Source organism: Toxotes jaculatrix, chromosome 18 (genome assembly GCF_017976425.1).
Source record: "Toxotes jaculatrix isolate fToxJac2 chromosome 18, fToxJac2.pri, whole genome shotgun sequence".
Classification (NCBI taxonomy): Eukaryota; Metazoa; Chordata; class Actinopteri; family Toxotidae; genus Toxotes; species Toxotes jaculatrix.
In genome coordinates, this window is record NC_054411.1 from 14,097,564 (window position 1) to 14,124,118 (window position 26,555).

The 26,555-nt window shown below is 40.3% G+C and overlaps 1 protein-coding gene across 1 annotated transcript; it reads right to left on the minus strand.

Moving 5' to 3' along the window:
• Positions 1-271: 271 nt before the first annotated feature.
• Positions 272-25,733, minus strand: grapa (GRB2 related adaptor protein a). Its single transcript, XM_041063507.1, has 5 exons — positions 25,292-25,733; positions 19,699-19,796; positions 18,422-18,541; positions 9,105-9,273; positions 272-923 (listed from the first exon to the last, which is right to left on the minus strand). The coding sequence occupies exons 1-5, from the start codon at positions 25,367-25,369 to the stop codon at positions 738-740; spliced, it is 651 nt and encodes a 216-aa protein (XP_040919441.1). The 5' UTR covers positions 25,370-25,733; the 3' UTR covers positions 272-737.
• Between the last annotated feature and the right edge of the window lie 822 nt (positions 25,734-26,555).

The window sequence follows — 26,555 nt, forward strand, 5'->3', positions numbered from 1 at the left end:
GTGTGTTCAGACCCACATTTTCCACACAAATCCCTCCACACACACACACACTAGCCCAGCGAGAGAGGAATCTGCTGTGTCAGTACCCACAGAGTGTCTGGCCCAAATATTCACAACACAATGACTCTCTGTGTCTCTCTCTGCTCAGCTCACCGGATCTCCTTGTGGGAACGGCTGCAAAATACTGGAGCAAATCCTGACTCATCTGCAGTAGAGAAAACCCTGCCCTTCCTCCACAAGCTCCCATGGGCCACACACTCTTCATTTTTTCCCCATCAGGTTAGTGTGTATGTGTGTGTGTGTGTTGCTTTTATTTAGCCTGCACCAGTGCTGATAAGCTGTACAAAATGATTATGCCTGGGAGTATGTGTGTGTAAGTATGTCTGTCTATGCTTGACTATATGTATGTGTGTGTGTATGAGTTCTCCACAGTGTTTAGGTCCATATCTGATTTTTTTTCTTTTACATGATTAAAGAGTAGAGTGGAGTTGTGGGATCAGGTGGAAAACAATTGATGAGCCTGTAGCAGCTGGCTGGGCGAGGCTTGTGATCGACATTTGACATCACAGTAAAATGGGAGGAGTCAGTAACATGTGAGCAGTTCAGCAGCAGCGTCAGTCATCTGCTCCAGAAATTCATGGGCAAGTGCAGAGCAGTGGAGCAGTGTGAGGGTTAGGGGGGTCAAGATGACTCCTTGAAGAACCTGCGGGAATGGCTCTCGTGTTTGACACCTCAGGTCATTGGTATTGGTAAATAGGCTGGACATACTCCGGTGGGAAGTAGCCTACGTGCCCGTGGCAACGGCCCCTCCAGCGCAGCGAATCAGAGCAGTCAAGGAGTTCGATGACATCACCACGCAGGAAGCGCAGCTGGGAAGGGTGGTGGGGGTTGAAGTCGAAGAGAGCGTGCGCGTGATGGGGACGCTGTGGAAGGGAGACAAAAGAGAAAGTTAATAAAAACTAGTCTGGTTTGTTTATTTGTCAACAGGATTACGCAAAATGTACTGAACCAATTTGCATGATTGATAGGCTGCACACCTCCAGCTCCTCAATGTTTGTTTGGTTGCACTGTAAACAGATGCACTATTTGCCCCCCTGTTGGATTCCTGACAAAGTAGCTGCTCAGGGACTGTTGCTGTGACCACCAGTAACTACAAGTGTTGCCAAATCAACCAGGTCTGAAATCTTAAGGATTATAACTTCAAACATGTTACGCAAAGCAACATAATACAACATACAACAAGTAATATGTTACTTCCCAAACACAGGACCATGACACATCTGCAAATCAGCCAAAAAAGCTGAGTATAAAGAAATGTGCAGTAATTAGCTTGAACTTAACATGATTTGTCAGTTTTTCCATTGTCATCACACATTTAACCACTCGATCTGTGCTCAACTAAGTTAATGGTTAAATAGCCAGTAGAAAAAAAGACTTAAAGAATACGAGAGAGTTTGAGAGTATCTTTGGAGGAGGTAGCAAAAATAAAAAGCCTAATATGTGAGCATATTTTACTTTTTTTTTTTTGTAATGACCGACTCATTGGTTTATTTTAAACAAGCAATTATGGATTGCTATTTCAAACTATACATTAGTCTTGAGAATTTGAATTGACAAAACGCACATTTAACTTTATACATGCATTACTTAATAGATATTATAGTTATTAAAATACTTACTTTTATGCCTATGTTAGTGTTATTATTATAAAGAATAAAATGGTTTTCACAGACACTCTTTTATTCTGCTGGTTTGGAAAATTCCCCTTTGAGTGAACTGAAAAATTCATGGTGATCAATATGGATGTTTTTCAGAGCTCCTGAAAAGTTTGAGAGGTACTCTTTAATCGAACAGCCATAACACAGCAGATTTTTTTTTTTTTTTTTTAAATTGAGTTTCTTTGTAGGATTGCCTCTATGACTGGATTAAAACAAAACAAAAAAACATTTGCAGCACTGCATGGAATAAAAATCTGATTTGACCTCTTCAGGTAAGATTTAGTGTGTAAAAGCTCATTAATTTACAAGTTATGCCTGGTTTCTTCTCACCCCAACAAAAACCGAAGAGTAAAAATTTAGTCAAGGTTTAGCCAGGCTAGCAGTACAAAAAAAAAAAAAACAGCATTTCCAAAAGTGTAAAACTATTCCTTCATTAGAATAAAAAAAAACATGGTTAGGTTTTGTAGCTTTGATATAAAAACTGTTACAAATTACAAAGAGGAAGAAACACAAAGAGACACGTGTAGCCGTGTATGTGCATTGAACAGGTAGAGTTTGAATTATGTGACATGTTGGCAGACAGAGAGGTGGTGAGGTGAACAGGTTGGCAGACAGACTACCAGGTGAGCAGATAAAAAAGTGACAGGCAGTTCATTACATATTACACCTTTAAAGCTACAGCTGTCTACCTCAATTCCCTACATATTAAGGCGTGTATTTCATAGAAACCTCACCATATATGACCTCAAACATGGAAATCAGGCCGCACCGCTCTGCTCTTTGTTCGTGGCTGCACGTGAGCTCCATCAGAGCAGAGCAGCTTTAAATAGAATAAATGACAAAATAGTAATTTGTGGAAAATCAAAGAGAGAACATGAAAAGTAAGACACAGACAGAGGCAGGTAGACAGAGTCCGGAAGGATGTGTGTGAGGGTGTGATGAGAATACACACCTACACACACACACCTACTAAAAACAACACTCTGTTAAATCTATGATCCACGGCAAGGTGAACTGCTTTCAGTTCAGCCCGCAGATGATGTGCTTTCGCTGTCTCGCTGTTTTTCTTTCAGATCACAAAAAAGTAGTGTTTTTCTTCTCCCCTGATAGCAGGCCGCCTCTGATCTCTGTTGACTGGTGAAGTAAAAGCAGTTTAAGAGAAGCAGAATAAAAGCGGCTATTTTAAGGAGAATGTCTTGAACTTAACCAACCTCTAAGCTGTCAGTTGCACTCCCACAGAGAAAAGTGGATGTGATACGAACAGAGAGGGAGCAGAGAGACTGGAAATAATACCTTTACTGTATTTCTTTTTGTGTGTGTGTAACTGATAGGTATCTGTGTAGCAATTCTGGGCTATATGTCCATGGAGTGCTCTTTATTTAGACCAAGGCCCAGTGGCAGGCACACACACACACAAACAGGTACACCCAAAAACCAGACAGCAGGATTAGAATCAAGAGACAGACCCAATCTATCAATCTCATAAATCTATAAAATCCTCACGGTCTTATCCTTTATTGTTTCACTGATCTAGTCTAGACTTCTAGTTTGTGTGTGCGTGCACGTACACTCTGCCTGAGTGTTTGGGTGTGAGAGAGCATGTGTATGCAGGCCTCTGTTTGCTGGGGTGTGTGCTTGAGTTTGTGTGTGCAATCCTGTGACTTTTGTATAGAGTGTGCATGTGTGTGTGTGACAGACAGCGCAGCGCAGGAAGAACCGATTCATTCAGTATTTCTGTGCCAGCTTGTGAGGAGAAACGGTTTGGAAGGAGAAATATGGTCCCTTGGTATCAGCTGCGCTCGGCTTCCCTGTGATCAGTGTCCTCTCCAGCGCTCACTCTGACCCAGAGCGAGTGCTGACAGTGGAACAAATTGGTCCGTAGCGTCAATGGACTACAGCTTTGTACTAGATTTGTCTCTGCACACACACACACACACACACACAGGGTTTTTAAATCAGAAAAAACTGCCTCTGACATTGCCTCTGTTTCCACTCGAATATGACAAGGTGTCAAAAAGAGGGCGAAGTTTTGCATGAACAAGCTTTTTATTTGAAGAAAAAGCTTTGAGACACAAGGACATCGGGGATATGCTGGTGGACGAAATGAAAAAAGACTGAAAATTATTTCCCCATCCTGGCATGGTGTGATAAGAAGCGATCTATGGGCATGTAATGAGCTGATGTGGAATTAGTTTGGAACCGCACAATGGGAGGGACAACACAAAAAGCTCAGCAACATGATTCACAGATTAAACCAGTCCTCGACAGATTCAGTTTATGTCTGTGAAACTGACCCATATAGTCTAAAGCAAAAAGAAACTGATCACGTGGGGGTTGGTGTCAGAAACCGTACGAAAGACAAGTCAAACAGAGAGTAATCAGCCTAAGACAGTATTTCCATGAATCATTCACAGTACATGTGTTGAAGTGACTTCTCTGTAACTGTTTTCATGCATTCATTTAAGCTCTAAAGGGAGCGATGTAAGAACTAGCATTTCCTTGTATTTTCGTGCTTTTAGTGCCACCGCCTACAAGTTGAAATGCTCGAAAGTTAGATACAGGATAATGTGAAGGATAGAAAGGGTTTATTGCATCTGCCAAGGAAGTTGTTGTTGTATGTCTCTGACATAATAATTTCTGTAAGTGAATCCTTAATCGAGTGAAGACTGAGTTCTAAGGGTGTGCGGAGACATTCTCTGTGAAATACACACAGTGGACGCCTGAGCTTTGTTGATGCTTAAGGCCAAGACGAAGCCCCACAGATACAAAGACCAGCTGACAGTGACTTTATATGAAATGACAGTTAAAAAGCCGTTTGGGACCTAAAGCTTAAAGCTTTAATGTTTCAAATGTGTTTTAATCTGCAGACCTGACCACAGCATAACAAACAGCACTGACCTGGATTACAGATGAGCATGATACGAAATATCGGAGGAGCCAATGCAGAAAAGGTAGGATGGATTTATCTGTTCTCTTTGTTCCGCTGCAAGATTAAAGCTGAAGATAAAAACTGGCAGAGAAAGTTGTGGAAGTATATTCAGGACAACTTGACAGCTGAAATGATTCAGTACTGAGATGAGTCCAAAATAATGTCTGAATTTATAGCACAAGATTTAGATCTGAAAACTTTATATTTACAATACATAATCAGTATAACCTCACCAGTAAGAGACAGATTCTAATTTTTGGGCAGACAACGGGTTTACATCTCAAGTGTTTACAAAATGCTTGAGATACTTGCTCGATGCTAAATCAGCACCTAATGTATTTTAAAAATAGATCATAGAAAATATAATTGACCCCTTAAGACTCTAATTAAAACAGTTACAAACAGTCAAGTAAAGACGAACACGGGCATAAAGGTATGAGTAAGCTGCTGTGATCTGATGTGGAAAGGCAGATTTTTTCTAAGGCTACAAAGCCATGAAGGTAAACACAGCACCTTCAGCACGCCAACCTCAGCTATGGGGCTTGTTGTGATATTATCTCCAGGACATGACAAAGCAACATGGTGACCTGCAGTTCAAGAAAAGTCACAGCCACTGTGCTAATGCTGGAATGATACAAGGTTCCTGCAAAAAGTAGCTTGTATCAGATTTAAATAGTTCTTTATTTTTTGCAATCAGTCTCTTCAGTGGCACTTTTTTTTTTCTTTTTTTACAACGGTCAAGAAGGTTTGTAGTTTGGATTTCTCAGTTTCGGACTAAAGAACACATCTTGAGGCCAATGTGAGAATTAAGAGAAGGTTGTAACAAAGGTATCAGTGGTTGATCTGTTGTCTTTTGATACTTTCTCCAGCACTTCTGCTTCCCCAGTATCAGTTACAAATAAAATTTGTCTGTGTAGCTATACAAGATTATATATTAATGTATATGAGTTAAAGTTGAAAAACATATCCATGCGTCTTTTTCCAAGTATTCAGAATTTTTTAATTGTTTAAATCCAGGTTTCGGTGTTTACATCCCAATAAGGGATATGCAGTACATTTTTAGGACTGTACAGTGTTGTAAACAAACAGAGCCCACCTAGCACGCAATGCTTATTAAATCTAAACATTAATAGAGAGTAACAAGGTGACCCATCACCATATCATTCAGACCTGAGGCAGAATAATGTACAATAAGTGCTGTTTACTGTGATGATGAACTTTAAATAATCATGTTCCTGATACGATAGCATTGGTTCTGACCTGGGGCAAATCACGGTAAATGACATAGAGTAATTCTGTTCTGTATATAGAATTAACCTGGCACGTAAGACTTGTTACCAACAATGTATGTTTTTTGTTTTCACTTTACAGCAGCAAGAAACTAATCCAACACATGAAAACATACATTTCAGCATATTCAGTGTCCTGTTGAGTGTTGTTAATAGACCAGTAGTATCCATTTTGAATTAGCAATTTGAGCAGATGCAGAGGTCAGTTATTGTTATTATTTTACTAAAACACTACTATGGACACCAGAAAATTAAATTCTCAAAAAGACCTGGTGTTGTTTCGTTGTGTTAGCTGCTCACACTAAAGAGATTTAGATTGTGACAGTATTTAGGTCATATAGTTATTCAGTCTCCCACAGGACAGCCGTCATTATCTGTCATTTAACTACCATCACAACACCCTAAAGCAAAATTCTTCTCTTGCACCTGCTCCAGCCTGCATTTGTTCTGAGGACTGAATATACTGTGCACCATCCCCAGTGATTTATAACACGCATGAAACTGTTTAAGCGTGGGGGCCGAATGTTTCGAAACGAGAACTAAATTTGCAAGAAGCTGCTCTGTGAAACAAAAACCTATTTTTAGGATCAAAAGCTGTCATCCTGATCTGAAAGTCTGCTGCTCCACCGGGTGAAATACGGCACCCGTCTGCTTGCTATTGCCAGTTACGACACAACCCCATCGGAGTTATAAAATCAAGTTTTAGAAAATAAAAGTTGATGAAATGCTCAAATCCTTCAGGCTTGAGTGCAACAATTTACTCCATTACACCTACACAACAGCAAGTATATGAAGGAATCAGGGGAAGAAAAAAAAGAGCTCCCTGCATCTGAAGGACCAGATTTATTGAAGTAAAGCTCACACATCACAAAGATCAATAAAATGTGGATCATCCTCAAAAGAGCATAAGATTCAGACAGGCTTACCTACTCAACACCTATTAGATTTTCTTCAAGTGCTACTTGTGGTCATGAACCTATCACCGCAGTTATTCTGCTCCAAGCTTTTAACTAGAAGCAGAAGGGGGGAGGGGGGTGAGAGAAATACAGAGTGCTGTGTTGCCTGAAAGCATAAAGCTGCAGTGGCTGGCTGTCTGCATGCCAGCACCTTAGATGCCAATGCATCTTCCTTACTTTTTCTTTACTAAGTGTAGCATGATGGACAAAGAAAGCTGGAGGCTGTTCTTTATAGTTGCTTTTGGCTCGTCAGGTCTGAGGTGTTTTACTTCTCCAAAGCAATTTTGTAACTGTTTTCATTATAAAACCTGATTTATTAGTCAAATTACATGTTTGAAAATGCAGCTTGACCCTGAGACTGGATTACAAGTATTTTTTTTACCATTAATTCCCATGTGGAAAATTGAAAAACCTTTATTTTTGCTCACATGAATAAAGTTTAAATCTAAACATGTAATCTAAACAAATATGAACCTGATTTATTTTTATTCTACACCAGAGTGGTGGACTTAACAGATCAACAGATCAAAAATGGTCTGTTTCTTAGTCATGCCACTAGCAATGTAAAAATATTATTCTTGGCAATGCCATGAAAACAGGTACAACTGAACTGATCCACTCCCAAAAATCCCAGGTCTCTTTGTTGAAGTTCTAATCATCTAAATATGCACTTACCCTCCCTGTTGTAAATCAAAAGTGCTCTCCATGTGCCAGCTTTTCCTTATGCAAATATGATAATGACATATGACATTCAACCTCTCTCAGTGATCAACCCTAAGCGTCTTCGGTTCCCTAATGACTTGTGATCTATTCTCAGGTGCCAAGCTACAGAAGTGACTATGATGTGATAAGTATTAGCATGCGGCTGGTGTTACAATGATACCAACATGCTGTCGTGTCAGGATCGCTGTGGATCAAATCCCTCCGTAGTGACCGGGTACGCCTGCGGGCGCAGCTGACCTGCCACTCCCAGGAATAGTTACCATGCAGTGTGATCTTGTCTGCATAATGAGTTCACAGTAACAACAACAGCAGCTTCTCCAGGGGTGACACCATCATGGGAACTACTCATTTGTATTATGTCTTGCTAAACCTGACAGAAAACCTGGTTAAAACGCTGAAATTTGCAATACGCCTTTGAGTTAGGTGTTAGTTAGTTTTTACATTTAATCTACATATGAATATAATAATGAGAAACTATCATAGAGCGTGAGATACAAATAAAATGATTAATATCTGACCTGTAGAGGGAAACTGAACTAAACTGAACTGAAGTAATGTTCTGTCCAGACTTGATATGAAGGGACTAAATCATGTCTGAAGTAAATAATTGCCTTTAAAATCTGTTTTTTTTAGCGCTGTGGTGCTCACTCCCTCTGGCTCAGTGCCTAAGATGACTGATTTGGGTCTGCTCCTAACCGGCAGCAGCCCTGTGATCTTTCATTACAAGCTGCACCTCAAACCCTGCTGCCACAGTCACAGCTTCAGAAATTTTTACCAACATATGGACTGTTCTCATAGCTGTCTGCACCATTAAAAAAAAAATGGTTATGCCTGGAAGTCACTGCGAAATGAAATATGAACACCTGGGTAGCTTGTTATGTTTGTCCTAACATACTGATTTGACAACAGATTGAAAGAAAAAAAATCACATTTGTCAAAATGCAGTGTCACTGGCAGCATGGATAGAAGAGGGAAATGGGAGGAGATGGTGACAGATGTCAAAAAGACCAGATGTGTTTTAAATGGTTCGGAGAGGAGAATTTAAAATGACATTGCAAAAACAAACAAACAAAAAATAGTGCTGCATAATTGATAGGGACGTGGTGAATTCCTGGAAAGTGAGACAGACAGAACAGAAATAAAAACAGCTCAGAGAAGGAACCAGAGTGGCACTTCCTGCTGCAAGCAGTATGAATAATTAGAATTAAGAAAACCTAATATTCCTAAATTCTAAACTTTTTTTTTTTTTTAAACATATTGAATATCTTAGGGGGGCTCAGTAGTTGACACAGTATACATATAGTCTAAGAGGAAATTGGTAAGATGTAACTAATGCTATATTATTGTGTTTTCTACCTACATTTTTAAAATGAGTTGTCTCATTTGCTTTTGTTTCTATGGTTAAAAAAAAAAGTTAGCTGTTTGTAACTATTTTAGGCCTCTAAATTGCAGGAAAAAAACCCAAACAAGCAAGGGGTCACATGCTCACCCTGGCGAAGTGCTCGGGGTCTTTCAGAAAGACCGTCCTCTCCTTGGCGATGCTGTTGCTATGGTAGAAGTCCACCAGCTCGTTGAGAGAGGAGAAGAGCTCGTCCCACACGTAGTACTGACAACAGCGATCCTGCAGCACCTTGAAATGCTGAACATGGTCCCCATAACTGCAAAATAAATAAACAGAGAGACAGAGATAATTTAACTGACTTAACTAGTTTCTCATCAGAAAAGGACATTTGTGAAGACATGTGCTCCTTGGTCAGTGAGCTCATGGAGCTGGTGATCACCATATATCACTGAATCATTATGGACACTCAAATGTTTGGCTTCTCTGTTTGGTGTCAGAGACTTGTTGAAGAGCTCAGTGTTGCTGTTGTCAGACTAAAGAAAAAATGGAAGTGACGTGCGTCTTGAACGTGTTGTTGCCACATCGCAGTGGGTGAAGATTGTTAGAAATTTGTGCAGAACTTCCTTTGGTCCTGTCTCACATCACAAACTGCATTTTGCATACAATAAATTTGGAACAGCTTTGGATTGATAACTGCAGTCTTGGCCTTTAGTCCGCTCACCCGCCCCTTTGACTCCACAGCTGTCAGCTGTCAGAGCTGGCATGCATTCAGTGCAGTCTTGTTCATTTTTCTCCTCGAAAAAAAAAACCAAAACTCACTGGAGTTGCCTTTATTCCCTATTTTGTTTCATTTCCATGGGTGTTTATCTATTTCAACCATGTACAGTTAGTCCTCAGAGTTCAACCTGGCCAAGACAGGTGATAAGATAAAACTAAAAAGGGCAAAACAATACAAAAATAGACATGAAAACTTACATAGCCATTACATTTATAAAGAGAAACCCACACTGAGAAAATGTGGAAAATCTATGCAAAATCTAAATCAATATAATTAACAGAGGGAGGAGGCAGTTACCAATGGAGCTTTTTTTTTTTTTTTTTTTGGTGTGTGTGATTTAAAAGAGCAGACAATGACATTTCCATGGGCTGCTCTGTGAGTCTGGGGGATTCTGCAGACGATGTCAAACAAAGCTTTGTCATACCCATTTAGATGGAAAAAACAAACAACAACATTTTTTGCGCTGTATAATGTATTAGAAAATTGCAGAAAATATTTTTGTACCAGTGCTTTTGATGAATGCGCGGGTGACGGAGGACAAAAACTAAATTAGTGTAGCTTAAAAGATAAATAAATAAAATAAAAGCCAATGAAGCACGACTGAAGCACAAGCAAAAATAGCCACAGTGTTGGAGTGCAGGCCTTGTTGTTGTGATTAAAAGACTTTGGCCAGTATTCATTGGCAATCATACCTGCTCCCCTATCCTGCTCTGTGGTGGTTGCTAAGTAACTTGCCAGCTTATCTTTAGAAATCTGGACATCTCACCATGATCGTACTGTTATATAACTGCATCTAATATGCGGCGGAAGTCAATACAACTCCCCCATATTTCTAAACACATCATGGAGTAGGTGTGTGTGTTAGGCTTATATTAATGATTGCTAAAAATCTCATTTCCAATGTTTGTTAAAAAGATAATAATCTAGTAGGGGGAAAACTGTTATCATCCTCTTTATCGTCTTTTTTTTTTTCATTTTTATTGTAATATCATTGCTGTCTGTTAAGGTAAAGCAGATCCTTCTTAAGAACTGATATGTCTTTTCTCTGGAGCAAACACAGTTTGGCGTTTATAGTTTAACCTCATCAAACTCCTTGTTAATCTTGTCTGATTGGCACTGTTCCAGGCTCAGAGAAAGTAAATGAGCACGGGCTTGTTTCACCCAGAATTTCTTTCTCTATTCAGCTGCTGAGCTCTGTGAACAAGCAGGGCTGACTCCCTGATGACTGGATGGCATTCAGCTACACCTCCACCCTGCCCTTCTTTCTCTGCCTTCTCTGTTTCACCCTGCGTGTCCTCATTTCTCTCCTCTCACCCTCCGTCAGTCTCCCAAACATGATGGAACTGTGGTGTGGAAAAAAACGGAGCATGCTTTTAGTTCAGAACATTAATTCAAGCCAAATGTCAGTTTTTTTGACACATTTGTGGATTGACACTTTACCAGCCTTAGCAGTCTATGAACATTAGCTCATTCAGTGTGAGCACTCTGTCAGTCTTTTTTTTTCTTTTTGCTTTGCCTCTGGGTCTGTATTTCTCTGTGTTGCTCTCACTCTTCTCTATTATCTGACTTCTGTCTAACTTTTCCCTCCCTATCGCAGCTCCTCTTATCTGCTTCACTGTGTCTCCACTTGATTCAGCCTTATCCCTCCACTGCCTCACACAAGCAACACAAAACTGCAGATCTTCTCTGTGAACGATCTTCATCACCCCCGCCACTGTCCCTAGTTGTCTGGTGCCCTCTGCTGCACCCTTCTGGTGGGGCTCTGTTACTGCCACCGGCTGTGCACCTGTGCAGCTGTTTTTTACTGAGTGAGACAAAACATGGACTGGTGCCCGCACCACATGACAAAGAAACAATAAGAAAAGATTTTTGGAGACAGAAACTATGGGAGGTGAAGAGAAGAGAAGAGATTAAGGACAGGATGCTGACAAGGCAAGGACTTTCCCTTTAGGGGATTCACAAGTAATGTAATGAAACACAGCAGATACTTGAAAGGAAGGAAAAGGGAAACAAAACATCATTTTAAGTTGTACTGTAGCCTGTTCACCACTTCCTGCAGGTGTTGGGCAATAGTAATGATAACATGTCTAGCATTTAGTTTTGCTGTGTTTTAGGTTTGTTTTGAAATTAAAAAAAAAAAAAGGAAAAAAAAATCAAACCTGAGGTTTTCCTTAAAACCTCCACACCTTTAGAATTTTGTTTTCACATATATAAAAAGATTTTATTACAGCTGCTATGTGATGGTACTAGTGAGGTGTTTGAAACAACGGACAAAACCTAATGTGAAATCTCTCATTCTGAATTTTGCAAATCAGTTCTGTGTCAGTGGGCGGCATGGGACACTCCACCCCCCCAGCTCTCGATGGATAAGCGGTATAGCTAATGGATGGCTGGATGGATAGATTTTGTGGCAGTAGAGACGCCTCCGGCTGTGCAATCAAACCAAAATTTCCTGCGGCATTTCCATGCAGCTGACCAGAATGCATTCAAATATTTATTGAGCAACACTTAAAGCACAACATCACATCTTAACACTCAATTTGCCTTGCAGCAGAAAACACAACTCCTGTTATCTGTTACGATACGGATACTGTAACATGTAAATTCACTGTGTATAGATCATGTATCACCTCAAAAATGCTGTTATAAAGTCATTTGAACAAAGTTAAGTTAATCTGTACAAAGGAAAGTTAACAGCAAAGATAAAAGGTAAAGGTGTTTTAAAGAAGAAGAAAAAATAGGAGGAGAGAAAGCTGATGAAGTCTATCTCAGTGTGATCGCAGATGAAGGTTTTATTAATTATTACCCAGAGACATTAGAGAACCAGTGTGCTATAACAACACAGACAGCATCTGTCTCAGCTTCATCACACACACTCTCACTCAATCACACACACACACACACACAAAGCACACTCTCCAAGTGCCCTCTCATCTCCCTGATCCAGTGTAATTAAGGCCCACAGCGATAGAGAGATTATGTTCTTTTTCCAAGTAAAAGAAAACGAGAGAGAGATTAAGAGAGAACAAGAGTGAGAGAGATTGAAAGAGAGAAAATGAAATAGATGTAGGGATAGAACACACGGCGAGAGATATGCTCTAGATGAGGACAGAAGTTATTTTAAAAACTTTTACTCTGTGCCAGCACAATTCAAAATGCGTGAAGGTCACCCGTCCATCTTTCTCTCGACTTCCTCCATCAATCTGCTCTCACTTCCCTGTTCTCGCTGTCTCTCATACTGCCAACCCTACCCTCCTCTAATCTGCTGTTCAGTTTCTAAACCACTGCAGATGTCTGCAATACTTCACACAGACACACTGATACCCCCAGCTGTCAATTTAACTGTGTGTGTGTGTGTGTGTGTGTGTCAGTAACTGATGGGCATGTCAAGAAGTTATCAGTCTGTGGGGCTTGCCGCAAATCACAGATTATATCATGTGTTGACATGTGTAGGCCAGTGTGTGTGTTGGTATGTGTATGCGACTGTCTGTCCATGGCTTATATCTCATGTGTGACAGCTTGTCTGCGAGCATATTGGCCATGGGTGTGTATGTACATTATGTATGTGTGATTTTGTGAGTGTGTGTTATCCTGTGCTTGCATGTCAGCCAAGCATGTCAATGAGGGAGTGAGGGGTTCAGCTCTTCTTGCAGCATTTAAAAGAACCACCATCGCCTGATTCGGTAGATAGATGAGAGAGGAAGTGTGTGTGTGTGTGTGTGTGTGTGTGTGTGTGTGTGTGTGTGTGTGTGTGTGTGTGTGTGTGTGTGTGTGTGTGTGTGTGTGTGTGTGAGGTGAGGTGAAGTAATGATAAAAGATACTTGGTGGAGGTAATTTAGTTGAAAGTGTGTGAATGGCTCTGTAATGGTTAGGGTTATATCTTTCAGAGAGAAATGATATGAGCCCCAGAAAGTAAGAAAGAGTCTCATCTCAAGTCAGTTGTCATCAGAAAGAAAATGGAGACTTGTCTACACAAAGACTGAATATGTTTAGAAATTTTAAAGAAATTGTTTTTTGCTTTTCAAAAGTCATCATCCCTGTATGGCTTTGTATTGTTTTCGATGAATTTAAACCATGAAGTCTTGCGTGTTAAAAATTAGGACAGAGCGATACGTTTGGGTTTAGAACAAGAGCTGCTGTCATTGGTTGAGATATATTTCAGGATATGATATGGGGAGCCCAAGTCCACAGCTGGCAACTTTTAACTGCAATAAAATAATTCCTATAACAAAAATATATTTGAGTAGTTATATAATAGTTTCTCAGAGCCAAAGCACCTTTGAGGGAAGAAATGATCTTATTCATGTAGATAAATCTGAACAGGCAGACCCAAGGACCCACAGGCTTTTTGGCTAAGCAGTTTTAGACAAATTCTTAAATTAGAAGTTACAGGAAAAAAAACTACAATTTCTAGTATCTTCTAGTCTAGTCAAACCCTGCAATATTAACATTTTCTGCATGACTTAACTGGCCTAGCTGACTTTCCAAGAGATTAGCTAAACCAGCTGTGCAAGATGTAGTCACAAAACTTCCACAGGTGTGTAGTAGAGATCAAGATGAATGGTGAGTTCAAAGATCCGTGGGGTACTTATGGGTCGGAACATCAACATGTTGACGGGCGTCACGGCTGGTGTCATCCCATCTCAAGATGGTCTCTCGTTTCAGCTCTACTGTCAGTATGAAAAATAACCTCTGAGAAATAAGAACTTAAACTGGCCCAACCCCCGATGTAAGCTTTTCCTTCTACGTCTATCTTATCTCCTATCGCCTCTTGCTCTTTCCTTTCCTTCTCCGTCTGTCTTAATCTCGCTTTATATTTTTTTTCCTTCTCTTCTGTATTTATGTCTTTGTCTCTCCCAGTTGTGTTTTGGTCACTGAACTGTGGTATTAAATTGTGCCATTGAACTGTGGTGTAAGCTGTGAAAGCCTAACTGGAGAGGTGATAAAACAGAACAGTTTGTTTATCATTGCTGCACATTTTGGAAATTCATTAGGGATATTTCCAAATCCCTCCAGCATTCTTTGTTTATTTATTCATCATATGCACACAACTTAACAGGAATAGTTAGCTAGTTATTCGCTTTCTTGCTGAGAGTGAATTGGGTCTGTATGAAGCTACAGCCAGCTGTGTGATGCTTAGCTTCGCTTAGCACAAAGACTGCAAACAGGTTAAGCACCCACCTTGGCTCTGTCAGATGGTCACAAATGAGATCATGTTTATAATTGAACTTCTGAGGTCTTTGTGCTAATCTAACTGGCTGCTGGAGTTGCTTCATTTTACAGACATTAAAGTTGTACAAATTTTGATTTTCTCTCTTCCACATTGCCAAACTATTGCTTCAGTGGTTTGGGGATTTATAAAGCAAGAACACAACTTAGAGGAAAATTTCACCTGAAAAGAAATGAAGCTAATTTCTCCAAGCCCCATCTGTTTATTCTAAAATGGTATTGCATAACTCACCGACTCACTTCTGAGCTTTGTCATGCATATCTTTGACACATTTTCTCCACATGCATTAATTTGTCCAACTGAATTAAACTAATCTACTTCAGCTATCTTAGGGGCTATCAAGAGTCACTTAGTGTGAAATTGGCCCCCAAGAGATGACATTCATGGGACTCAAAACCTCCAGAGAAGATTATGTATCTGGAAAATAAGCTTAAGCTAAAGGGTCAGTTCCCTTTAATGGTTCCTCTTTAGAGTAGTGACCCTGAAAAGAGACTAATGATGGCTGATGACAAGGAGGCTGAATTCAGCACTTACTGTATGAGCCATCAGCCACTGTAAGCATGTGTTGGTGATATCTGAGGCCGTGTCAGAGAAGGTGGCCAGGAGGATGTTTTCTGTGGCTGAAAATGCCAACTTAGAGCAGACATAAGACCAAGAAAAGAGATTTAGTTTAGTCTGCTTTGGTTTAAATAGTCTCAAGGAAAAGCACCTGGATTGAACTCCCTGAATAACAAGACTGAACACACAGAGCTTGAGACACATACACACACAAAATTACCGACAGACATCTGGCTCAGACAAACCATCAGACTGTTAAAGCAAAGAAAATGTCTTTGGGTTTACACGACCTTCACCTGATAAAAGACAAAGGCCACAGGAAAACTATTTAGGTAGGTGTTTGTGAGCCTAACCACCGTGCTGTTCAAATAAAAATGTGCCAAGCAGGATGTAGCTGTAGTGAAACAACCTTGAGCTCTATCACGCAACAAGATATCCAGCGGTCAAAAAGAAGGTGACATCAGGCTCTTGCAGAAAACGGAAACCCAAGCCCTTGATAAACAAAATGATAACCCTAAACTCTCCCAAGACTCATTAAAATTATACAAGAAGACCTCCGGATACTGTGTTGTAATTATAATTAATTACAGTGTTATGTAATTGTAATTGTTAACTTGTCAACTTTCTCTCAACGTACATTGTCTGCTTTTGTTTCAGCTACTGAGTTCCTAGAGTGTCTTTTGATGACTCAGAGCCTGAGCACAGTTGTTGCTTTCAGCTGTGAGTTTAACGTGCAGGTGGAGGGACTGGCATTGATTGCAGTTGACAAAGAATGAATCAGGAAGTGAGATTTTCCATTTGAGAAAAAGTGAAAGTTGCATCTCTGCTCTGCAACAATCTGCAAAATACCACACCTCTGACAAAACGGAACCAGGTACACAACATGCTGCCTTTTACTTAAAGGTGTGTTAATGTGCCTCAGCTGTTTTTCTTAGCTCAGCTTGTCTTTCTCTTCGTTTTCAGAATAGATCAATTTTACAGCATAGTGGAAAACTCAGAAAAGACAAAATATATATCCTTTGGATGCATCTGCTGCTGAGTCAAAGAGGACTGTGAAAGCCCAGCTAAGCAAAACGGATTCCTCATCTCTGTCTATAAAAGTCTAAGTTGCCGTCACTTCGCTCCACTTTCCAAAAATAAACTACTAAATAACCCATTGGGACAGTTTCACTTGGCATAGTCTGAAGCTAGTCCCCTGCCACCATCAAAAGTATTCTGCTCAAAAAGTGTTTTAAACAAGGCCCCATCTGTTCTGTCTCAGACCACAAAATACTCTTCTGACTGATTTTCCATGAAGACTGATCATCTTAAAGGTCTGCAGTCGAAACCATATCTACTAATGAGGACGCTGATCACTGGAATTTTCTCTGGAGGTTTTAAAAACCTGCGGGAAGTTTGAATCCTACATTGGTGGATAATTTAAAGGCTGGTTCCAGTATCTTTCTGACCGCATATCATTATTTAGGCAAATAGATTAATAAATAAATAAATGCAGGATTTAATATTTTCTTACCAACATTTAATCTGATTGCTACCTTATACAGCAGTCACATTTCTAACTTCCGCAGCAGTATTTTTATTTTATTTTTCAATAAAATAAGAAACAAAGTCCCTTTCTTGGCTCCATTCACGTCTGTGAAAGCGGATCTGATTTTCACGGACTGACATGACGTCAAAGCAGGACTGAGCTAATCCGAATCTCCACAGCTACTCCTGTCAGGAAGTCTCCTCCAAAAGGAGAGCTGTCAGTACACAAGGACCACACACACACACACACACACACGAACACACACACGAACACACACACAAACACCTGACCCAATTTTTCAAGCTGCTACACCATCCAGCAACAACAGCCAGAGATACATCAACAAACAGCCAAAAAAACAAGTAGCATCAAAATCCTTGCTGTCCCCTCCTGGCAAACCTGCTTTACACACAGTACCAACCTTCTCTTCTCTTCTCTTCTCTTCTCTTCTCTTCTCTTCTCTTCTCCCTCACTCCTCTGTAATTTTCCCTTTTAATTCCCTTACTGCAGACAACCTATTTTTCCTCTCCTGTCATTTCCTGTATTAATGCTTCAAAAGGCCAAAGACAAATCCTCTGGGAGAGAGTATCATGCCCAGACATTGCCACAGAACAACCGCAGAACAACCCACAAATCCAACTCTTAACCCCTGACTTGAGCCATCTTACAGGCCCAGCTGCTAGTAAGGAGCCACCCCCCACCCCCTCCCACTCTTTCAACCACCCTGATGACTCTCCACTTCCAATATCCACACAGCCCCCAGGAGCACGACACCAAGCCTCAGCTGCATCCCTGACCGTCATCCCCCTGACAAGACAACCGATCGGCCCCATCAGCAGCTCCAGATGCCGCAGTGTGCCAGACAGGATTAGCTCACATCAGGCCAGAGGGGTTGCAGATCCTCCCTCTTACCCTCCACCCGACACCTTATCCTCTAAACCCTCTTCCTCTGACTGCTCCTCTGATCCCCTGCCACCATCACAAACAGAACATGCACACACTCATACATTCACACACTCAGTGTGTTTTAATTAACAAACAAGTTGCAATTATACTGTGTGTGGGGGGGATGTGTGCACACAGTATATATTTACATAGATCTGCTAACTGAATGAGCATTCGATGAGATGCGATGAAACTTTAATCATCCCTGCGGAGGAAAAGCGCGGTTGCAGGAATAGGAGGAAACATGAAGAATAGGAATAATACTCAATAAAAAGGAATACATGGATCAAAGTTGTGTGTAGAACTCTGCATGTGATGTATTTTTGCTCTCAGGAGAAAACAAAATTAATGCAAATGTGCAAAATAAATAAATAAATAAATAAAGTTCCAAGTGCAAAAATATGGATTCTTGACTGATCTCCTACCTGACGGACATGGAGAACTCTCCAGGAGCGCTTTCACTCTCTCTGACCAGAAAAGCTCCACACTCCCTGTGTCTGAGTCGGCTTTCCGCCACACCGCGAGATATACGACCGGCAAACCAGCTGAAATGCAAGTAAGAAAGAAAGAAAGAAAGAGGTCAGCAATGCTGCTGCTTCACACATATGATCTGTGTAGTTCAGATGTGTGAGCAGCTACCACACACATGAACTTGAGAAAGAGTTTGTTTGGAAAACGGATAACTTTGGGTGTTTGTCTTTTCAGTTGAAATAATGAGAATTTAAAACAAAAGCAACTCAAAACAGCACAGATCAGTGATGTCAAATAAAAGAGAAGTTGAGTGTGGAGGGAAAAAAATATGCAAAATTAGCACATAAGTTATTTTTAAACAGGCCTCCAAATATGCACGCAACACAAGTCCCATAATGCTGGATTTCAGTTGTCAGTGGTGGAGCGTAAGTAATAGTGTCATTTTTCATTTTTTTCTTTTTTGCTCTTGCTCATTAGTCTTGCTTAGTAGAACAGCTTGCTTGGATGCAAGGCTTGCGTAAAGGATCTTCTGCTCTTATGATCCTGTGCTCTGCAGCAGCACTCGGTTTGATGACTCCGGTAAGGAGAGAGCGTGCGTCCAGAATGGTGGACAAATTACAGGAGGCTCTCGGTTAGGGTCTTAAGGTCGGTATTGTGGGTTTTCGCTTGCTTCGTGGCTCTGTGAAGAAATGTGGAGGAGGAAGAACACTCGCAGACACACTTCCAAACAGACAGCACAACTCCCTACAGTGTTCATGAACTCCAACTGGACCGTACATCAGTGTTCATTAGCGAGCCAAAGCCCCTGTAATGGCTGCACTGTCAGTTTAGTGTTTGTCACTGCAAAAAGTAGAACCCAGCTGGTGTATGACCATCTGATGGAGATTCAGGGTGTACCAGCAGCTTCACTGTAAACACACACGCACACATACACACACTGCTGTATCGTGTGTGATTACGTAAGGCAGCGAGTGAGTGTGTCCCTTTGGGTAGGCTGCCTTATGCCGGAGTGCAGATGTCCAAAGCAGAGCAGAAAATGCCCGGAGCTGCACACACTCACTGATGAGCTGTTTAGATAGACCAGTGCTGGATGTGTGAAATGTATTCATCTGCTTTACAGATGAGTTGAAGATGTGCGTGTATGTGTGTGTGTGTGTGTGTGTGTGTGTGTGTGTGTGTGTGTGTGTGTGTGTGTGTGTGTGTGTGTGTGTGTTTGTGTGTGTGTACTTACGCGTGTGGCCTCAAGTTGATGTAGTTTTTTGGCACAAATCCTTTTCTGTTGTGAAGCTCAGCTGTGTACCAGTTAGGATCATCCTCCATGTTGGTGATCTAGGAGTGAGCACGCACACACACACACACACACACAGATGTAATATTGCCCATAATGATGTTGTCGCAGGCTATTACTGTCGGGTGAAAGGCCACTATTTTTTCTCCGTCTCTCGCTGTATATCAATCTCCTCACCAAGCCTCTCTTCTTCTATTATCCGCTACAGTGGCTTTCATCCATCTTTGAGTGAACCCTCAATTCACACAAATTCCAAAGCACACCAGATTATTGGCAAGTTCAAAATGCCACATAAAGACCTTCATGATTACACACATGGAGAGCCAGCAAAAGAGATCTGGCCTGAACTGCATTAACCCAGAAATTTCATCATAATGGCACAATTTAAGCCACATTTCAAGTGTTTTCGAGTGTTTTCGCTGCAGTATCAGGTCACACAGAACATTTAAAGTGAGGCTATGTAACTTTTGTGAGATGGAGGAATACATTTAGTCCTCTCACAGAAGAAAAGTTTTAGGACAAAAGTAAAATACTGAAAGAAATAAACATCATGTCTGTTTGTGCAGTGCAGTTATCACTTGTGACTGTAGTTGCCACGGTTCAATAAAGTTACATAGTCTGGCTTTAAGCATTTAATTCAAAGCACCCAGCAATTAACTCATGAATGCCTGACATTTGTCTCAGGGGCTGTTGCCACATTCACATTACATTAGATTTATCACAGATAAGTGCAGACAGGGAAAAAGCATTCATATCAGCCTCATGGTGGTAATGAGACTGTCAGTCAGTGCTTCTATGTCCACACAAATGGCTAATATGGTCCTGCACGTTGTTGTGTTGTGTGTATGTCACAAATAATAATTTAAAAAAAAAGTTCAGCCAAACCCTACAAATATATTTTTTGATTCATGTAACAAAGCAGAAGTGTTCCCAGTGAACGCTCCAAACTGAAGAAGTGACTGAAGCGAGTGACGTCTGCACAATTTTTTTTCCAGTGTTCTAATCCAGCTGTGACATTCCTTGTCATTTTGATATTTTAAGATATTGTTTTGTTTGCTCTGTTTGGCTGCTTGCAGTGACACTTTTTATATACCACTTTTTTTTTATCTCCCTGGCTGGGCTGAGGCCATTTTATCATCACTTTGTTTTTTAGCTTTTTTTTTTTTTTTTTTAAATCTCATTCAAACTATACGTGCAACTTGTAACACATAGTATAAAATTATATAGATGAAATGTGTCCTGCCAGCAAGGACTTTAGTGTAACTATGATGGGGAACTCCTTGTTGCCCATATGTCACAAAGTTGCCCTGTCCTCTCTGTGCCTTTAGGAACTTTATTTCATGCACCAGCTACTTTAATGGCTACACTGCACATTTGTATGGGCATTTTAAAATGTGTTGCGGGCTATAGAGTGATTTACTGTTCATAGCATTGATCTTTGTTCAGTCACAGAGCTGAATGATTGCCCTTTCGATCAGTGGGTGGTTTCACTGTTGGCCAAACAACATTTTATCTGAATAAGCAGAAAAAAACCCTTGCTATATTTTAGGCACTTTAATGTCACATGTTGGACCACACTACATTTACATAAACCCAATTGGAGATTTTTCCTTGTCTGCAGTCACTTATTCAACCCACCTGCCACAGCCTAATTTAATTCATCACTCAAACCAAAAATCTGAACTGAAAATAGTACCGCCTCCCTCTCATATCCTTGTCTCACCTCTCGTGACACTCTCTCGGGGTCTTTTTTTGATTTTGCTTCTTAATTCCACTTTGCTCGGGGGCACATTACAGTTACAGCTAGAGCTCTTCACTTTGCAATAAAATCAGCTACTCTTCTTCTTTTTCTTCCTCACTTCCTGCAGACAAGATACTTCACCCTCTCTACTCCACCGTTTATTGGTTAAACAGTAGTTAAAGGAGTTCTAAATCTTTGGGTATTGTGGAAAAAAAATCAAATCTTGGGACCATCTTGGGAGAGAACACCGTGAGCCTAAGCTTAGCCAAATCTATTAATAATTCCTTCCCTTCCTTTCATATCTTCTAAAGCTTTCCATGCTTAATAACTACATCTACTTTCTCACTGAAAATTGCTGCTTTTGCTATTTCATTCCCCTCTGCTCTACCTGATAAAGTCCACCCTTCATTCTGCCCATTAAAGGTCACACATTTTACACTTTTCCGGGTGTTTTATTGGAAGTTTTAATATCCATAAAATGATATATTTGTGCTTTTAAGTCCCGAAAACCATATTTCTATAGTTATGTCTCCTCTCTTATGCTTCTCTCTGGCACGCTAGCATGAACAAGGCATTTTCTACCTGTCTCTGAGTCTTTCTTCTGATTGGCTGACTGTGACACACACACACACCCAGATCAACCACAGGTAATGGATTCAGCTTACTATTGTGGCTTGGTAAAACTCACAGGTAAATGCGAAAGGTCAGTCAGTGCTGAAATGAGCCAAACAGGTGGTCAAATGCTCTTTTATTTCAGAGGAAATAAAGTTTAGTTATTGGTCTTTAAGATTACTGTCCTTGGGAAGGGTGCGCAATGATATATTATGATGCTTTCACAACACCTAGACCTGCTTTATAATCCAAAAAAATATGGAAAGTACATTGATAATATGGGGCCTTTAAATTTTAAAGACCTGACTTTTTGTCTTGTTATAGGTTTCCTGCCAGCAATACAGCTGCTGAGTCTGTCCAACTAACAGTATGCTTTGGCTCTATATGCATATATACTGTATGTTTGAATTCATTGTTGTATTAAACATTTCCAATACATATTATTTATTTATTTATTTATTTGAAAGTAGACTTCACACTCCAAATGTTGTCCTCACATTAGCAGCCTTCTGTGAAAATCTGTACATGGAACATATATATAGGACCGCTCCCACTGATTCAGCTGTGACTCAGCCCCCTATGAACTATACCAGTGGATTTAACAATTATATAATTAACACTTAAAATAACAATCATAGATAAACCCCAAAATGAATTAAGGAAAGTCGCATAGTATTCAACATGAATGTTGGCACGACATTGTGAATTTCTAAATAAAACTCTTAATGAGGCTCAGACACCTTTTTTTCAAACATTTATTTCAGTCACACAATTTTTTTTACATGTTTTTTTTTGTACCTGTACCTATTATACTATCTATTACTTCCTGTGATTTTGGTTCGCAGGCTCTGACAGAGGAACCACACAATCCAAATCCAATTAAAATCCCAAACTGTCACATTCATGTGTTGGGGTTTGGAGAACAAAAGAAAGCCTCCATTTTTGTGTCCCCTTGTGTCAAACTTGGCTGCACTATCTACTGACTTTAAGCAGAATGTCAGAGCTGGTACTTTTTTATTTAACTATCACGATATTTTTTATAATTTATTTACAGTCTACGCTCCACTCAGTCTGATTGATCACACATTCATCACATGGCTACTGCACAGTCAAGCAAAAACAATGTCCTCCCCATAAGAATGATACCAAGAAATCGGTTTGCTTTCATTCACACTGGCAACAGGGTGGCAAAAGGAGCCAAAATAAAGCTTTTTTATATAGGAAGGTGGCTTTTGGCACAACAAAAGTTGTAGTTCAGGAATGAACAAACGTGAAGAATTTATTTAAAGTAGGCTGCTTTTTGACCCGTCTGAACCAGGACTGTTTGGCTGAGACAAGACACCGGTTTATCCCAGTTGAAGGAAAGAAAGTGTGGCTGATAAACTGTATGGAGTTTTCAGGTGTGGGTCCCATTTCTGTGGCTTTCACACAGTTTCTTTAGCCATCAATGTAAGTCTATTATTATTGCACAGCGTGCTGATCAAAGCCAACAACTACGTACATCAAGATTTACAAGTATGTTACTTAGAAAAAAAGATTCTCAATCAGCCCAATTTCTTTCTTTTTATCTGCACATAAATACTGCAGGGAATGAAGAATCACTGTTTACTGAAACAACATACTGACATAGCAGCAAAACTAAATGCCACCTCATATTGGCTGCATCATACGCTGACACTCAGCTCCAAAAATAAATAAATGAATAAAGATTTTGCAGACGGCCCAAATGAGAAGCTGCCTTATCTGTGCATTGTCTAATATTGGAACAGAGTCTGGCTGGGATGAATAATATTCTCTTCTACTGTATACAATTACAGGTAAATTCCACCCTCAGGCATTACTATCCTATTAGCCATCATTAAAAACATGTCATGGGTTATTTTGTGGTATTTTGTGATGAAGTCTTTCACTCTACATTCGTCATCTACTTATCAAGCGATTCCCTACATTTTCCAAAATTAGAAACCCTTCAGAGAGCAGTGGCAAACTAGTAAAATGTATACGTGGCCATAGCAATGTCATTATAAAAGCAAGAAATTAAGTTGTTTTTTTTTTTCAATCAAGCAAAAGTTAGAGCTACCTCTGGCACAAAACTTGTCTTGTCAAGCAAAGGGCAGCAAGCTGGATTCGAAACTGAGCTGCTGTGGTGAGAACCACAGGCTGGTGCCACTGTGTAAACAAGTATAGAAAGAAGCTCTTGCACTTTTTCTATACTAATTCTAAGGTTTTCTGCTGATGTCTTAGAGGAACAATTTTCTACAACAATCATTTCCAGCTGCGCAGGAACTATCTCCCCACTGCATTTAGACTGTTAGCCACTGGAACAATACAAAAGCTGTAGCTGTAAGATTTTTCTTTCTTTTTTTTATGCAAAGACTTACATGAAGAGATTGAAAAAACTCTGCACACAAAATATGACGTAATTGCCTGGAGTTGGTTATCAGATAACACATAAACAAGAAAGGGTGGGTTAACTACTGAACTTTAAAGATGTTGGTAGACAGATGTTGCCACCAGTTTCCCCTGTTTCTAGTCATTATGCTAAGCTAAACTAGCCAGCTGCTGGCTCCAACAACATGTTTACAGTACATAGCCTACATCTATCAATCTTCTGATCTAACATTCTGCAAAAAAAAATGAATACGTCTATTTTTCCCAAAATTTCAAACTATTCCTTTGAACTAATTTTGCAATAAGATACAGAACAAGCATTTTGGGGGGGTTGTTTTAAAGTTACAACCACGTAGAACAAATTAAAAATGTATTTCTATTCATGTTACATTCTCCAATACCAGCCGCATCAGGACCAAACATCCCTTTCTCAATAGAAAATATTCCAATGTTTGTAACATTCAAAACAAGGTCAAGCCATCTATATGCTGGTTTTCCATACTGCTCTTTCTTTAGCCAGCAACAGCAGCACCTGGATACAGAATGTCAAGAGCTGTAGACGCTAAAGTTATAATTGTTGTAATTATCACAGCGGAGGCAGAGAGAGACAGAAAGAGAGAGCTGGCTGATTTGTTGGCCCAAGTAAGAGTAATGTGTGGAGATAGATAGATAGATAGATAGATAGATAGATAGATAGATAGATAGATAGATAGATAGATAGATAGATAGATAGATAGATAGATAGAAAGAAAGAAAGAAAGAAAAAAGTGGGAAAAAAATAATTTCCCTTACCTTGAGCAAGTCTCCCTTGTTGAAACTGAGTTCATCGCCCTCAGTGGCACGAAACGTATACAATGCCACTGCTTCCATGTTGAAACCCACCAACACACACACACACTCACACACACACACACACACACTCACTCACACACGCACACACATACACACTTCTGGACCCCCACAAATGCCCCTGGCACAGGGAGGCAGGGGGGCTGAGGAGAGAGAAAGTGGGTAAAATATTTTAAAGAATAAACGGCTAAAGGAAGATGATATAAAGAAAAAACAGTAAGAGAAGAGAGAGAAGAAGGGGAGCAGGAGAGGAGAGGTCTCGTCCGTCCGCTGAGCCACAGAGCGCGCGATAGAGTCAGAGCAGAGGATGAGAGAGAGAGAGAGAGTGAGCTCGGTGAGGGGAAAAATACGACTGGCTGCTGCTCAGCAACACACTGCCATGAGTAACGTTTAGATGAGAGAGAGAGAGAGAGAGAGGGAGAGAGAGGGAGAGAGAGAGAGAGAGAGAGAGAGAGAGAGAGAGAGAGAGAGACAGCATGAAGGGGCAAGAGAGTGGGAGGCACTTCCTGTGTATATATTTGTCTCATGTACTCAGTGTGGCTTCTGTGGATTCAGTACGTGTGTGGTTCGTCGTTACACTTCTGTCAATGTGGAAACCAGTTTTTTTTCACACCTTTGAAGTGAAAAGTGAGCTCATGTTTATTGTTCTTCACTGTCACCTTTTGAAGATTAAAACTTTAGAGGAATATTAGGACAAGGTGAGGAATAACCCCAAAAATGAAAATAATAGAATAACTTATCGGCTCATTAAACACGAGTTGCACTGCACACAGATTTCAATTTCAGTGTCAGTCAGTAACTGTTGCAGCTATAACAAAGACTTCACTTCCCCTTTGCTAACAGCCACCCCATCCCCCCCATATATTTGCACAGTCCTTAAAAATTCACTGTAGCTTTCGTTCAACATGGTGCCAGTAAACATGCGGTTAGGGTTGCAGAATGGTCAAAGGTTGGTTATGTTTAGGCACAAAAACAACTTGGTTAGATTTGACAGAAGACTGTGGTTTAGGTTCAAATAAGTGGCTCATAATGGTCAGATGACCTCTGTTGTCACAGTTCCAAAAATAAATGTGGTTATGGTTGTGGAATAGTCGTGGACAAAACAAATAAGCAGCAGCATTTCGCTAGCATCATCCGTCCCTGCTTACGTCATTGGCTGGGTTGAATTCAGTGTTGCAAGAAGTGCCCTGGAGTAAAGCTGGAAATA

Bases quoted from the DNA above. Each gene is read 5' to 3' on its own strand.
- grapa (XM_041063507.1), bottom strand. From the start codon at position 25,369: ATGGAAGCAGTGGCATTGTATACGTTTCGTGCCACTGAGGGCGATGAA. The intron at 9,274-18,421 runs GTAGGAGATCAG...TTTATTTTGCAG, and splicing joins GAGTTCTCCATGTCCGTCAG to TTATGGGGACCATGTTCAGC. The intron at 924-9,104 runs GTGAGCATGTGA...TCCCTTCCACAG, and splicing joins ACCCCGAGCACTTCGCCAGG to CGTCCCCATCACGCGCACGC.